This window comes from Corythoichthys intestinalis, chromosome 11 (assembly GCF_030265065.1).
Source record: "Corythoichthys intestinalis isolate RoL2023-P3 chromosome 11, ASM3026506v1, whole genome shotgun sequence".
NCBI lineage: Eukaryota > Metazoa > Chordata > Actinopteri > Syngnathiformes > Syngnathidae > Corythoichthys > Corythoichthys intestinalis.
The window spans coordinates 17,058,885-17,076,381 of record NC_080405.1 but is presented as its reverse complement, the minus strand read 5'-3'; the positions used below and the strand labels follow the sequence as shown (position 1 = coordinate 17,076,381).

Sequence of the window (17,497 nt, the reverse complement as noted above, 5' to 3'; positions counted from 1 at the left end):
GTGAATGGTTTTCCACTCTTTATTTATCCCGTGTTGCAACAAAACTCGCAACAGTAGTGGAGTTTGGAGATGCAATCCACTTTTCAAATCTATTTTTGCACTATTTTTGTCCAGAAGTAATGTAATCACACTTACCGGGTACTCGGCTGCAAAAGTAGTATGCCTTCCCTGCAAATGTCTTTCTACATTACTCCTTTTGTGATTTGACAACTTCTCGCTACAGAGCAAACATTCTGAAAATCCTTCCACATTGGCAATGAATGCAATTGATTCGGCTCAAGAAACGTTGAATCCTCTGTTCTCCTCAGTTTTATTTCTCTTTTCCTCTTCAATGGAATCCATGTCCCATCATATAGCCCTCAGTTTGTTTACAACAACCGCCCTGCTGATAAAAACTTGCATCGCAGGCTATGACGCAAATCTTCCTTGACAGAAATGTTGAAATATGATATTTATTTTACACATTTTTACAGCATTGGAAAACGGTAAGATTGTTTGTGTCATGTTTGTCCTCCGACAAAAACCATGTTAAAACAGAAAATTATGTTTCCCTCCCTCATCTTTTTTCATTTTCAAGCATTTTTGAAACGCTCCAGGGAGCCACTAGGGCAGCGCTAAAGAGCCACATGCGGCTCTCAAGACATGGGTTGTCGACCCCCGATATATACAATCCAAAATTCAAAGCACACTCTCTGTTATGACAATTTACAGTTTGAAAGGGAGTTTATGTTGTAAGGAGACGAAGCTGTTTTATGAATGGGTTGAAATGCGACAACTTTACTATCTAACAATAACTAAAGTGATAATATGCTTCTCCAAAACACATTACAACTTGACACTTTAGGCAATGATTACTGTAATCACATAGCCTAGCGCTCCGTGCCAAGTAGTAATCATCAACAAAGAATGCAAACAATACAATTGGCTTCATTTACTCACCTCTTACGGAGGCACACTGGATCTAACAACACACAAAACAATCTAAGTTTTGAAGGTTTGTAATATTATTGATTCAGCAGCCCAACCTGAGTGTAGCAGTGAACTCTCTCTCTTGCTCTTATCACTTGCATGCGCGTACCCTCACATTACACACAAAAAGGGACCCAAATGGGACTGCTCATAGGTCCGGCAAAAATCGATTATCAAACTAGTCTGCGACTAATTCATTAATCGATTTAATCGTTTAGTTGTTGCAGCCTTACACAAATGGTAATTGTATTACGTAGTGCTGCAACTTAAAACCATTGAGTGTAAACAGAAGCAGCACAATACCTCAAATGTAAAAATATCAAAATTATCTACTAATACTTGTGACTAGTGGTTTTGACTTTGAGATTGATGTATATTAGGTTAGCATTAGCCCGCCCGTCTCATCAGACCTGAGGACTTGGTTCCAGTAATCCATGTGCTTTGTTGACATGTCTTCAGCAAACTATTTGCTGGCTTTCTTGTGTAGCGGAAGAGGCTTCCTCCTGGGGTGACAGTCATGCACACCAATTTGATGTATAGTGTGGCGTATGGTCTGAGCACTAACAGGCTGACCCCCCACCACTTCAATCTCTGCAGCAATGCTGACAGCACTCCTGTATCGAGTCACATGACATTTTGGGGGGAAAAGACAAGCAGTACTCAATTTGGACATTTAGGGATGTACGTAGTTTCTAAGGGGTGTACTCACTTTTGTTGCTAGGGGTTTAGATTTTAATGGCTATATTTTGAGGGGAAACTAAATTAACTCTATTTAATAAGCTGCACACAGACTACTTTTCATTGTGTCAAAGTGTCATTTTGTCAGTGTTGTCCCATGAAAAGATAAGAATAAGAAATGCGAGGGGTGTACTCACTTTTGTGATACACTGTAATTAATAATAAATTACTATTCGTATTGGAGCGAATTGTATTGTCTGTGTTTTGCGTGGATTTTATGTGTTACTGTTTTCAATTGTCTTGCGTGGATTACTCAGTTACTGTTGGTAGGGCGAGCCAATTCGCCAACTATTTAGTGGACATCTTGAGGCCACTTTGCGGTACTTCTGTGGCATATGGAATAACCATTAATGTTAGTAGCCGCAATTTGGGCTCCATCTGCTGGCCAAAGTGTGCATTTCAGGATTAGGAGATAATGACAAAAGAGACGTACATGTCCATAGAAAGTTTGTATCGTTTGGCAGTATACTGTTTGCCTGGTACACCAGACTCACCGCTGTTCCAGCTATTGAGTCTGGCCACCATTCAGCGGATACAATTTCCAGGGCGGAGCAAGCCACAGCAAACAGACAGCGGAGTGGACCAATCAGCAACGGGCAGACGTGACGTTAGTAAAATGACGAGGGCAGGACGAGGGACTTGCGCGCAGAAGTAAACATACGAGGAGAGCGGAGTTTATTCAACATGGCTAGCGCGAGACAGACTGTTGTCAATGACTCGTGTCAATGTGTTTTTGGTCATTTAAAACTGATTTTACCGTGGATTGGAACATATTCTCGGCTCTCCTGTTCACCATCTGTGTTGTTGTGGAGACGACTTCCGACGCGCAAGAGTGACGTTGCTCGTTAAGAACACGTCACGCAAATAAACAAATCTGATTTGTCGATTGATTTTGTACCTGCTCGAGAGGCCGTTAATGGGCTGGTTCCCAGACTTTTCTCTCAGTGTTTGAAAAATACAGGGAGAACAGTCTGGCCGTGCCAGGTAAGTATACTGTATGTCACCATTAAGCCTGAACGATATATCGTTTAAACATCGCCATCGCGATGTGCGTGTGTGCAATAGTCCCATCGCAAGCACGTGCGATAGTTTTTCTTTTTTTTTATCCACATACGCCTCACTTTCTGGTCTGCGCACAGCCTCCTACCCTCCCTCTCCCAGCCTTTTGATCCTCTCAGTCACTGCGGCACAACAATGGCTTTGATCTGGCCAAAGAAGCAGACTTCACACGGGCATCTGTCAATCATCGTTTAACTTGTTAAACAGTTGTAAGGAAGCCGCACTGGAATGAATGTGTGTACTGTGGGGACGTTGGAGACATTTAAATGCCAGAAGTGATCATGAGGAGTTTGAAAGTTCTACATGTCACTTCAACGGTCACAGCTAAAGTAGATAAACAGAAGCATTTAATAAAGCCAAGCATTTATCTGCTACAGTACTTTATTCTTGTTCAAAAATGATTTGGTTGGACAGTTATGTTTAAAACTGATCATAATTATGAAATTTGAAGTGCTTAAAAACCATTTATTTATATACATTTTTTAAATCACTTTGGGGGGGAGTGAGAAAAAAACATGTCTTATACATGGTTACCCCAAAAAAAGTTTACACTGCCATAATACAACTTAAATGCCATGTTTATTCAGCTTAGAATTAGAATTGAATCACAAATTATACATTATTGTAAAGAACATGTACAGTACACTCTATTTTTCAATGTGTCCTCCCTTAAGTGTCAAAACAGCCTCCAGGCGCCTGCGGAACGCTCCTTTTTGTAGGATGCTGTCATCTTTTCCCAAGATCTAACAATGGACCTCTCCAAGGCTGCCACAGAAGTTTGTGGCTTCTTACAGGCACTGTCCTCCACAGTTGCCCATATGCTATAATCCAGGGGATTGAGATCTGGACTCTGGGGTGGCCACATATCACCTTGTCAATCAACTTTTTGGTCCGCACAGATCGACACTTCCAGACCCAGGTTTTCGTGAGGCTGTTCCAATATCTTTCAGCTTCTTTTTAACTTTGTAGACTGCACATCTGGATATTCTCAGATTTGCTGCAATCTCAGTAGGTGTCAGACCGGCACGCAGCAATTCAGGTACAGCTAAAGTTTTCTTCATTTTCAGCAGAAGCACAGGAATTGTAGAAACGACAGATTACCAGCTGCACTGAGTGACCTTAATGAATCACTTAAGCATGACAACCTATTTAGATATGTTTCAATGGCTTTTAAACAAGCAGTCAACTGAGTGTAAACTTTGTTTTGGGTCAACCTGTATGTATCTCTTTCCAATGCTAAATCTGAATAAATACAGTGAGCACAAAAAACACACACACAAAAAAAAAATTTAAATGGGGGGGTGGGCTACTTCGCGGTTTTTCACTTATCGCGGCGGGTTCTGGTCCCCATTAACCGCGAAAAACAAGGGATGACTGTACACTGTGGTGATCTAAAGTCTTTCCAAACAGCTATTTAAGTCATCTTGTGAAAATATCTTGAAAAAAATATATATAATTTTTTTTTAATGTCGCAATATAATATCGCAATATATCGTAAACCCCCCAAAAAAATCGCAGCAATAGTTTTTCCCAATATCGTTCAGGCCTAGTCACCATACTATACAGCACTAGCTCAGGATGTTGCCCAATGACAACTGCGATTGGTCTCAACTTGGATGGATAGACACTTTTGCGGACCTCTTCAGTGGTGGTGTTACTACAAAAACAAAGAAGAGCAAAGGCACATCATCATTTAGCTGAATCCTCTTTTTGACTATTCCATTTAGATTCCTAATATGCTTCTTTTGAAACGATGCCAAAATGGACAAAAGGAAGCATAGCCTAGGCAAGATAATTAGTACTTAATGGGTGACATATTTAATTCTTTTCAGCCACATTGTCTTGGCAGTAGGATAATACCCTCAAAAGAACATCATGGCTAATATTCTAAAGCACTAAACCTACTTTTGAAGTCATTTTTTCATCGAGCGCATCTCCCATTACTGGTTTCTTGCTCTCACTGTGTTATGCTTTAAAAGCAGACGCTCCATTCATGTCCTGCTGTTCATGTCCGCTCGCAGAGTAATTACCTTTTATATTGTGCAGGTGAATAGATTAAATGAATTGGAAGGCTGCAAATTGGTCTCCCTCGCCGGGGCGTCCACGTGTCGACCATCCGCATCTCGCTCTCCTTCCTCCTGGTAAATTAGCGAACATGCAAGAGCACTAGCAAAGACCCCCCACCACACTTCGCTGTCTCGAGAAATGTCTCCTCACCACAGGAGGCCCTCTTTGTTCCTGCGATATGAATATTTGTTAGCGATCAAGGAGAAATCACCCCTTTTTGTATTTGTTTGCAAGTTTCCTGTGTTGCTCTAACACACTCTCATGTTGCATTTCAAGCGCATTTTGCTTCACTTCTGTTTCAAACGCTTAATATTGATCAACCGAAGGACACGCACAACTTCCAGCATTAAAGTGTTCTTCTTATTCTTCTTATCGCAGCAACTCTTGAAGATGCGTGATGAGCTGAAGCAGCGGGAGTGCGAGTTGGAGAAGAGTCTGGAGGACAGACAGCAGCTCAAACATCAAGTTCACACACTGAAGGAAGGACTCCAAAACATACAGAAGACACAGGTAACACACACACACAATCCACATTAAAAACAAAACAATATCTTCCTTTGTTCCCAACTACATTAAGAATGGGTTTTAACTATCACCTTTACATATTTTAGCTTGTTCATTTGAATAAACTCATACAAGCAGTAGTATATTTCTTTTGGCTTCCTTGTCCGTGCTGCACGACTGAAGCAAGCCCAGCAAGAGTGCTGATTTGCCGCTTGAGTCTTCTAATGTTCTTGTTTCCCTCCCAACGAGCTCCACTTTAGCTTTTTTCCTTCTTTTTAAAGACGCTCTATAATGGGCCGTCATTTTCCTGCACTTTGCTACCAAATGAGCCGATTCATTTGCCCACATCGCATCTTGCCACACGTGCACGTAGTTTGCGTAACCAAGCGACTGTTCCATATTGAAAACGATCGCTGTGGGGCACTTTGAAATCATTGTGGCCTTGTTGAACTGATTTGTTATTTGTTTTTTCTTGTGAGGTGTTTCCTCTGCCAAAAATGTTTTAATTGCAAAATTTAAGGACCAACAAAACCCGGTGACCTCTATCAGGGTGTCTCTGTCTCCTTTTCATGGTCAGCTCGCGACTCGGGCATTAACTGTACCGATCGGACACATTCATTTTTCAGAGACCAGACTAAACAAAGACAAGTCCTCAATTACAATGTTTATTTAAAATAAATATTGATAACTGGACAAAAGATTTTCAGTTTTTGAATGTTGTCTGGATTTCTACAACTGATTTAGGGTATTTTCGCACTGCTGAATCATGAAATGGCATCCGCTTCTCTCAATCAGGTCAGGATTTTGTGACAAATTGATTTGAAATAAAAAAGATGTGACAAAAGCGATAACATTTTTGTGGCATGGTCAGCTAATTTTTGTCAACACATATCATCATCCGAAATGTGTTTTCGTGAGAAAATGTTTTCCAACAAAATTTACGATTTTTACTAATTTCGATTACTGCAAACTGAATGGTGGACATTGATAAAGGTAAGTACAAGTACAATGGTATGAAAAAGTATCTGAACCTTCTGGAATTTCTCACATTTCTGCATAAAATCGCCTATCAAATATGATCTGATCTTTGTCAAAATCACATAGATGAAAAAACAGTGTCAAAACAGCTTTAAATAGGACTCCCCTGGCTGTCTCTAAATTTGTAAATGGCCCAAATGTAACGAAATGCTGGAGGGACTGTGGGTTGATTGATGACCATACTCATATGAGCGGCATTCAAAAAGTAATGCACTCAAGTGCATTGCTCGTACAGGATTTTACCAATCTTGTTTATATTTGGCACAAACATGATAGGACACACCTTTTTGCGATTGTTATATGTGTTTTTCTTATTTTCCATTTTTTAAAGCTTAAACTAGCTTCCAAAATGGCTGCCCCTCTTGAAGCTCATCAGAAACAAAGAGCTTTAATCGAATTTCCTTGTTGCAGAGTTGTCACTGACACTTGACAAGTCAAGTTGACTTAACTTGACTTAACTCCTTTACTTTTTACAGTACTATAGTCTATGGTATCATCCTTGTAGACCAGGGGTCCCCAAACCTTTTCCTGTGAGGGCCACATAACTTTTCCCTTCTCTAATGAGGGGCTGGGTCAGTTTGTAACAGAAAAAGTGTGGCGATTGCAGGAGTTCCTAAATGTAAAAATTTATTGTTTTTTCAGAAAGCCACAATCAAATAACCCTTTCTGGATTCTTCACGGAACAAAAGTATCTAAAATAAAAATAATATAATAGAATATTGTGGCGAGCGACGTGGGGAAAAAAGAGACAGGAGGTTAACTTTTATTTCGCATTAGCTGCTCTTGTGCCCCATACTCCGCACAACTCCAAGAAACAGCGCACCTTATTGAACACAACGCACATGTCATAACAGTTGCAACAGCGACTCCCAGTCACGGTTGCCTACTCCCCATAATGCAATTGGGCGGGACACATATAACAATGGTCGGAACAAATAACAATCGCTACAATATAATATAATATTGTAATAAATAATAATAACGGCATTAATTAAATAGATAATAACCAAATAACCCTCTCTGGGTTCTTAACAGAAAAAAAGCCAGGAAATAAACTATTTAAAAAAAAAAAAAAAATGTTCAGAGGGCCGGACCAAATGTGGAGGCGGGCCGTATCCCGCCCGCGGGCCGTAGTTTTGGACCCCTGTTGGAGACATTTTCCAGCTGGTTGTGATTCCTCAGAGGGGTTTCTCCCTCTGCAACAAGGAATTCGATTACCTCTCTTTGTTTCTGACGAGCTACAAGAGGGAAAGCCATTTTCAAAGCTAATTTAAGCTTTTAAAATCTGAAAATTAGAAAAACACATATAACAATTGCAAAAAGGTGTCTTCTGTCATGTTTGTGCCAAATACAAACAAGATTGGAAAAATCCTGTACGAGCAATGCACTTAAGTGCATTACTTTTTGAATGCATCTCGTATATTTTGGGACTGCCCAAAGTTGCATGCTTTTTGGTGGGGTATGAAGGAAGTAACTGACACAATCCTGGGTGTTGTCTTGGAATTTACTCCAAGACAGATTATCCTGGATTTAACCCCTAAAGAGGGCTACACTAGTGAACAAAACTATCTCCTACACATACTGTTAATGGTGGCCAGGAAAATGGTGATTATTAAATGGAGGAATCCACAGCCCCCACCGGCGATGCAGTGGAGACATAAACTGAGGGAGGTATATGAAATGGAAGCTATAAGTGCCAGGCTACAAATGAGGTATTTGAGTTTCCAGAAAAGGTGGAGGCCTGTTGAAGAGCACTTATCTTCTTGAAGAGAAACCCAGAACATGCTGTATTTATGTTAATAATGAGTTGTGTGCAAATGTGTCTGCTATTCACTCACCAGGTCTGAATTATTTGTTTGTCCTGATGTATATACACCCTCTGTATAATACTGATGACGTTGTCAAGGATTGTTTTGTGTTTTAATGTTTTGTGTGTTAAATAAAAACAAAGTTCCAAAAAAACAGCTTTAACTAAAACCACCCTTCAAGCATTTATATGTTTTATGTTTTTTTAATGAAGCTAGTATGCAAACAATGAAAGAAGAGGGAAAAATAAGTAAGTGAACCATCACATTTCATATTTTGTGCCCCCCCTTTGGCAGTAATATGTTCAACCAGACGGTTCTTGTAGCTGCAGATCAATCGGGCACATCGATAAGGACTAATATTGACCCATTCTTCTCTATAAAACTGCTGTAGTTCAGTCAGATTGCAAGGATGTCTGGCATGAATCGCTGTCTTTAGGTCATGCCACAGCATCTCAATGGGGTTCATGTCAGGACTTTTACTTGGCCACTCCAGAACGTGTATTTTGTTCTTCTGAAACCATTCTGAAGTTGATTTACTTCTGTGTTTTGGATCATGGTGTGTGGCAGCATCCATCCTCTTTTTAGCTTCAACTGTCTGACAGACGGCCTCAGGTTTTCCTGCAAAACATCATGATAAACTTTTGAATTCATTCTTCCATTCATGATTGCAAGTTGTCCAGGCCCTGAGGAAGCCAAACAGCCCCAAATCATTATGCTCCCTCCACCAACCTTCACAGTGGGGATGAGGTGTTGATGTTGGTGAGCTGTTCCATTTTTCCTCCACACATGATGTTGCGTGTTACTCCCAAACAATTCAACTTTGGTTTCATCAGTCCACAAAATATTTTGCCAAAACTTCTGTAGAGTGTCCAAGTGCCTTTTTGCAAACATTAAATGAGCAACAATGTTTTTTTTTTTTTGTTTTTTTTTTTGTGGAGTCCTCCCATGAACACCATTCTTGGCCATAGTTTTGACATATACAGTAGTTGATGTGTTTACAGAGATATTGGATTGAGCAAAATCAATGTCATTTTCGGATTCAGCAGCTCAAAATTGTCCTTAATCAACTGACAGAACTCAGACAATAAATTTGTTGTTGCCCAATTTGAAGAACATACGCTACAAACACCATTTACTGCCTTTGCTCAGCCACAGAGTCCTGCTCCATCCCATTCAGAAGTTAGTCTCTTCCTTAAATTTAAAATCGGCGAACAGTTGTGTGATCTTACTTGTTTCATAAGTTAGTTATTAAGCTATTCCCTTGGTGCTTGTCAAATGTTATTTCCTCCTAGGGTGACAAAAAAATGAGGATTGTAGTGCAGCGCACTGTAGTCCCATGATAACTGAAGCAGAACATTATCCTCTGTATTTAGACGTAGCGCAAGTAGGTAATGTTACGGACACGTGACTAGGTCGCAAACAGGTAATGTTCCGGCCAATGTCCATGTCAGCTGAGCTGGCAAATTGTGTTTACTCTTAGAGTGGACCGGTTAAATACTGGTACATTACCGGACCTTTTCGTATGTCTGATAGGGGCATTAATATCTCTACATCATAGATTTTTACTCATTACGGGTTTGTCTGGAATGAATGTTTCACAATGAACCGGGATTCGCTGCATGTCAAAGTTCAGATAAAATGCTAATTAAGTGTAAATTCTACCATTAGAATGATCATTATGTCACAAGACTCCTAGTGTTTAAATTCGCCATCTTCCATGTCATGATTATTCATCCTGAGATCACCTTCGTTACTGGAGGATCCGCCCTTGAGACGTGTTTCCCATCCAAAAGGCTTGATATCGATTAGCGACGGCCCGCCTCGTTGAGAAAGGATGATGCTCAATATTTTGTCCATCGACTCATGTTTCAGGTGCTGCCGGCTTATATTCCCAATGTTGCCCTCTCGCTAATGTGCGTGAGAGGAATGGCCGTTGTTAAAAGCGAGCCCAAGGACTGATATTATTACAGTCCATGTTTGGAACCATACATCCACTTAGAGGTAGATTTGAGTAAGTCTCCTCCTTCTGATCAAGCCCAGTGACAGACTTGTCAATAGTGCATTAACGCCAATGGCTTTTATAATAAATGCGCTAGAGGTACAGGGGAAAATATGCTAATTAAATTCCAGCATAGAGGCAAACATGAATCGTCAGAGGCACCCTCATTAATGGGAGACAGAAAAATCCATTTCTGGGTGTGCGTTTCCCTCAAGATTAGCCACACTAGTCGGGTGATTTGTCATGTTGACGAGATCTTTTCCAACAATCGACTGACCGACTCCCACTTGCTTGCTATTCCCGCCAGTAATGATGGCGTAAGCATGCGTTAGCGCTTGCATACCATACTGCAAACTCAGCTTCATTGTTCTATCTTCTAACCAAAACTATTTGAGTTCATATCATAGATATTCATATCCTTCAGTAAATATTTGATTCCAAGAGGTTGGATGAATTCAGACTGAACATGAAATGCTTGGTAGTTGTTGTTGTAACAGTTAATTGGTGATTTAACTTTAATTTTCAGTTAGTAAGTTTGGTTTGTTTGCTGACTAATTACTGTAGTTATTCAGCTCTTGAGCTAATTAGTTTGTTAGTTAACCAGTTTATTTGATAGTTTGCTATTATTAAACTTTTTAGTTGTTATTTCTTTCGTTAGAAAACTAATTAATTTGTCTGTCTGTAACCTAGTTTGTTTGCCTGTTAGTGTGGTAGTTGTTTGCTCTTTTCTTACCCGGTTTTCACCTTGTTTGTTAATGGGAACCTCGGACTCCAATAAGCCTCAACTGTTCTCTTTTACTATAATATGTCATTAGAAATGCATAAAATATTGCCATTGATTTAAAAATCTATAAAATTTAGTACATGTTTTGACCTACGGAGGGTGCCATTGTTTGATGCGCGCAATGGACGCTCAGGGTGATGTCACTGTGACGAGACGAACACTGCCGGGTTACTGCAATTCCTTCTACGCAGCGAGACGTCCAACACATGCGCACATCGGTTAAAAGCAGCGAGTACTTACTATTTGTGTTTTTATTGAGTCTTTTATTATCTTTTTTATTGCCTCAAAATACTTTTTGCATGTGTTTTCTTGTGGTAGCTTTAAAGCAGATTGTTGATCTGTTGACCACATTAGTCACGTAGCGTATTTAAACCACCCTCATTTGATATTACTACGTTTACGTATTGTCTTAAGACATCTTTAGTATGTTCTGTCTGTATGCATCTGAACAAAACAAGCTGAAAGCGCACAGTAGTACTTTGGGTGTCAAATTCGCCTCTTTTCGTTTCGCCGGTGTAGCACATTTTGGCAGAACGATTTATTTTCCCACTCTCGTCTCGTGTCATCCCGTCTTTCCTGTTCATTTTGCTTTTGCTGCTCGTTTTGTGATATATCAACAGTTCTGTCATGCTCATTAATGTTCTTCTCGGGTTCAAATTCAAAGGATTGAGCAAATGACATGTTTACGTCGCTAGAGTCATTCTCTGGAAGCCCAGCAGCGTAACCATTAGAGGCGTGCAAAATTTCCGATTCTTAGATTATTTGCCATTCGGCCGTGGAAGATTCGAGAACGATTCACAAACATCCAAATTCCGATTATTGAATTATACCAGGTAAAGCGGAAGTAAAACTCTTTTTTAATAAAGTAGGCGCGGTCTTTGGGACGCAATGAGGAACGGACCAACATAAATATCGTGTTCAACTCATGCCGCTAGATAAAAAAAAAACAATCATACCTGAATGTGGCCGACAGCCACTACAAACAACGCCTAGTTGCTAGTTGCTACAAACGTACGGCTACAGTAGATATCATATATATGTAGAACTAGATGCAAAATGACAGACGACGGCGGTGTTAGAACATGTATTATTGAACAGAGATGCGAAATGACAGACTTGCCGGCGTTAGTAAACAGCCGCTATCTTAAAGCAGTAGACTTCTCTAGAAGGCTCTTTTATAACAAACCTAATTAACTTTTTATCTAAAATACTCCTAAACCGGCAAAATTAAAACTTTGACATGTCAAAAATAGACAGAAGGGAAATTATGGAATAACGAGAGCAATTTTGACAACTGTAACGATTGATTCACAACATTAAATTAATTGAATGTAGTTTAAAGCTGCTGATACATAATGGGGACTGTAGTATTTTATTTACAGTTATTTTTGTATATTTGTTTACTGTTATATGTTAACTTGATACTGAAATAGTAGTTTGGTTTAGCCTGAGAGTATTTTTGAACAATTTTGGAACTAATTTACAAAACATTTAAAAAAAAAAAAAAAGGGGGGGGGGGGGGTGGGGGGGTGCATCAGTAATTGTTTTATAATCTGATCGGAGCCTCTGAATCGTAATCGTAATCGAATTTTTAGGTGCCCAAAGATTCCCAGCTCTAGTGTGACGTCACTTTTCTGCAACGTCAACAACAATGGTGACCTACTAGTTGAACTAATATTACAAATTGTATAGAAACGAAAACATCAAGAAGGGTTTTAATATCAAATTATTTTAATTCATAATAACATTTATCTTTTAAGAACTACAAGTTTTAGAGTCTATCTGTGGATGTTTACTATATAGCTCGCTGGCTTGTTTGTTGAAAAGTATTTTATTTTAACTGAGTTAACTTAATCATATGCCACGTAGGTGTTAATCTGTTGTTTGTTAGTTGAAAATAGGCCTGCACAAAACACCATATTGCCTAAAGAACTTGTTCACAGCCAGTGGCTCGCTACTGAATATAAGTGAAATCCCATTCATAATATAATCCATTGGGTTTGATACAACTTTCATGCACCCTCTTAAGATATAGTATCTTTAACTCTTCTGAAAAGGATGTTTACATGGATTAGGAGTGTATTTATTGGAATTCCTGACCATTCTTTCAGTGCATTTGTGAGGTCAGGGACTGATTTGGATGATGGGCCTAGATCTCCTTTTGTTTGTTCTAATTCATCCCAAAGGTGTTCTATTGGGTGAAATTGGGATTATGTGACAATCAATCAGGTAAATCTACACCATGACTTCCCTCACCCATACTTTGACCGACATGGGTAATCTACAGTATTTGCACTATCTTTGAAATCTAAAGTTTTGTTGGTTTTTTTTTTTTTGTCCATTGACATTAAATGCATTCTGATCCTGATACTGATTAGGCATAGGTGAGTCAAGGGATGTGAGCAAATACTTTCGGCAGTAAAGTGTCAACTGAAGAAATCCAGTTTTTGTGATAATGATCGCTAATACAGTACTTTTGATAAATTATTACCTCCATGAATGTGTTGTATGCTTGGTTGAATGTTTTTGCCATTTATTAATAAATATAAAGAATATAAGAATAAACTAACTCATATTATCAGGGCAAATAAAAAGGATTATTATAGGAAAGTAATTAATGATAATAAAAATAATGTTAAAGGAATATGGAATACATTAAATAATATCTTAAGAAAAGGAAACTCATCAAAAACTTATCCCCAGCACTTTATTTATGATGGTAAGGAGAACTACAATACACAAGATGTTGTTAATGGGTTTAATCATTTTTTTGTCAATATGGGTCCTGATCTTGCAAGAGAAATTCCAGATCTAGGGGAAATAGGGGGAAAATGGAGGGTTTGCTCAAGAGAAATCCTAACTCAATGTTTTTAATTGATGTATAAGAAAGTGAAATACTGAACATAGTAAATAATTGTAAGAGAAAGTTGTCCACTGATTTCAACAATGTTGATATGGCAATGTTGATATGGCAATAATAAAAATCTCTAAACCAGTACTTCTCAAATAGTGGGGCGCGCCCCCCTGGGGGGGCGCAGAGCAATGCCAGGGGGGGCGCATGTGACCTCGGGGAACATGTTTTATGTGTTTTGTTTTTTTTTTTGCCGTACTGGAATAAAGTGTACTTGCACATCCACTCAGTAGGTGGCAGTGGCGCTCTCATTTTCAGAGTGTGCGCAGTATTTTTGAACTAAGGAAGAGCACTCAGCACACACAGACAACAGATATGAAGAGCAGTGTGCCACCGCCGTTTTCGAAAGCCGTTTTCCGACCGGACTCACTCACGCAGCGACCCACTGTCTTGTCCGGTTCTCATGTCGCCGCCCGAGAAGTGCCATTTTCGGCTTGGGATCGTCACGACGACTGCCCTCACCTACGGTTCTACCTCGGCCGCCGTGAATGCGCTTTTTTCATGCCGTTTGCCTTTTAGCTTTGACTTTTAATACAGTGGGTGATGATGAAAGACCACTGTTTACTGTGTCTAAAAATAATTATAGCAGACAGCAAGAAGCCAAATCAATTAAGACGCCACTTAAAGACATTAGACTCCAATCTCATTGTTAAGCCGCTTGATTTTTTCAGTGAAAACATGCCGAATATTGCCAACAATCGTCCTGCTTTGTCAGTGTTATATCAGTAAGCCAGTGAGCATTGTTAGCATGTTAATTGAAAAATAACTCCACATCATTGCAAAGGAGGTAATTACTGTGAGCAGCAAAAATAAAAACTGTCCTGTCCAAGGACCCTTTTTCCCCCCCTTTTATTCAGATTTGTTTTTTCGGTCAAATTTTTTGGCACATTGTCCTCATGAGTGAATGGTTCTAATCAATTTTAATTTGGTATTATTTACTGATTTTATTACATTTTATTTTTCTGTATCAAATGGTCAAAAATGTACCTTGAGTGTATTTTTTAGTTTGGATGTGAATTTTTTTTTTTTAATTCAGGCAAATTGATGCACATCAAGTCTTCTCTGTTACAAACACAACAATGTTTATAATAAAGTTATACTTTATTATAAGTTGATCTATGTTACTTTTTTTCTTTATGAGAAAAAAGGGACACAATGTTAGGCAGATAGGTATTTATAATAGTAATTTTATAGACAAATGATACTATTTACAGTGGCGGCAGAGAGTTTGGGGGGGCGCGAAACATTTACGTCTTCCTTGGGGGGGCGTGACAGAAAATAATTGAGAAGCACTGCTCTAAACCATTAACTTATATATGTAACTTATCATTTCAGACAGGTGTTTTTCCTGATAAAATGAAAATAGCTAAAGTTATACCTTTGTTCAAGAGTGGGAGCAGACATAACTTCACAAATTACAGGCCTGTATCTTTATTGTCACAATTCTCAAAAATACTCGAAAAAGTCTTTAATAAAAGGTTGGATGCATTCCTTGATAAAAACAATATTCTTGCTGAAAGTCAATATGGTTTTCGTTCAAATAGATCAACAACAATGGCACTGATAGAAACAATAGAAGAATCACAAAATCCATAGATGAGAAACAACATGCTATAGGAATATTTATTGACTTAAGAAAAGCATTTGATACCATTAATCATGAATTATTAATCAGCAAATTAAATGAATATGGCATTAGGGGAATGGTATTACATTGGGTTAGGAGCTATTTATCTAATAGGACCGAATTTGTTAAACTAGGGGATTTTTGTTCTTCTCACCTGGATATTGTGTGTGGGGTACCACAAGGGTCGGTCTTCAGGCCCAAATTGTTTATTTTGTATATTAATGACATTTGCGATGTGTGTAAGTTATTGAAATTGGTTCTTTTTGCAGATGACACAAATATTTTTTGTTCAGGAGAGAATTTAAAGAAATTACAGGGAAATATTATGAATGAAATGGGTAAATTGAAAATTTGGTTTGAGTATAATAAATTATCATTAAACTTAGGAAAAACAAAATTCATGTTGTTTGGTAATAATAAAAGTAATTTACAGGCATTTTTTTCTATTGAAGGTGTGGACATTGAGAGAGTTTCTGAAATCAAATTTCTTGGAGTCGTTATTGATGAAAAAAATCAATTGGAAACCACATGTTAAATATTTGCAAAATAAAATATCAAGAAGTATTTCAGTAATAAATAATTAAGCAAAATTGTTTTTAGATTTTGATTCTCTCTATATTTTGTACTGTTCTTTAGTTCTTCCTTATTTAACTTACTTTGTGGAAGTCTGGCGAAATACTTACAAAACCTCACTGCAATCTCTATTCTTCAAAAAAAGAGTGTTATTCATAAGAAAGGATATGTGGACTGTACTCATTCACTTTTTTTTATTCAAAGGTTTTTTAATTTGCTGATTTGGTTCATTACCAAACAGTACAAATTATGTTCAAGGCAAAAAATAATAAATTGCCTGGTAATATTCAACAATTGTTTAATTTAGAAGAAGTGCATTATAATCCAAGAAGGACATTTAATTTTAAAAGGATTAGGAACAGAACAACAATGAGAGGTTTCAGCATATCAGTTTGTGGAGTAAGGATATGGAATGCTCTGAATGTAGAGTTAAAAGAAAGTCAAAATAGTTATCAATTCAAGAGAATGTTTAAACAGTCAATAATTCAGTGTTACATGTGTAAACCTGTGCAATGATGGTTTTTGAAGTTTGTATTTATCTTTTTGTGTTTATTTACTTATTGATTTATTTTGTTATATTGATATGCATGTACAGTTTGGAATTATATGGAGGTGTGTCTTATGTATAAAAATTTGTTGTATTTTGAATGTGTAGGGGTGAGAACCTTATAAGCTATGCTTCTTCTCACTCCTTTTCAGATTTTTTTTTGTTATTTCAATTAATAATTTTTGTGTGGATTATTTTGTCGTAACACCTGAAGTAAATCAATCACTCAGTTGTAGTTTAATCTTAAATGCTCATTGCTAGGCTTGGCAGAAGGCAGTGTACACCCTGAACTTGTTGCCAGCCAATGTTAAGGCACAAAGAGACAAACAAACATTTATTCTTACAATTCGGAATGTTCAAACAACCTACCAAGTGTTTTTTTGGGAACGTGGGAGGAAACTGGACTACCCGTAGAAAACCCACACATGCACTAAAAAGCATTAAAAATTTCACACAGGGATGACATAGCCCATAATTGAACCCTTGAGCTCAAGACATGTGTGGCGACATGCTAACCAGACAAGCGCGGCGCAACAGATAATAACAAAATAACCATAATTTATTTGTCCAATCCTACATGTCAAGCTAAAATAAATGCAACAAAACCACCAAGGACCTATCTTATCTATAATTAGAACATCAGGTGGAAAGCTGTGTCATCAAAAGAGAACCACTCAACCCTCCAGTAGGCTAATGTTTTCCTCCAAGCCTATTATGGTTCCCTGGAAATGCTCAGGCACTCTAACCAGAGTGGATGTCCAGCACCTCATGTGTGTTTCTTATTGTGTTACAGCAGGAACGATCCAAACAAGACGACAGAGGCAGCGAGGAGGCAGCTAATCAAACCAATGTAGGTGGCAGCCTTACTTCCTT

General features: G+C 38.4%; 1 protein-coding gene across 5 annotated transcripts in view; it reads left to right on the top strand.

Moving 5' to 3' along the window:
* Positions 1 to 17,497, top strand: part of enox2 (ecto-NOX disulfide-thiol exchanger 2) — a 388,688-nt gene that overhangs the window by 357,162 nt on the left and 14,029 nt on the right. For all 5 annotated transcript variants that reach the window (XM_057849987.1, XM_057849983.1, XM_057849986.1 and 2 more), the window contains 2 exons: positions 5,212 to 5,343; positions 17,418 to 17,474. In XM_057849987.1, coding sequence (XP_057705970.1) covers positions 5,212 to 5,343; positions 17,418 to 17,474 — 189 coding nt within the window. The remainder of the gene's footprint in view (positions 1 to 5,211; positions 5,344 to 17,417; positions 17,475 to 17,497) is intronic.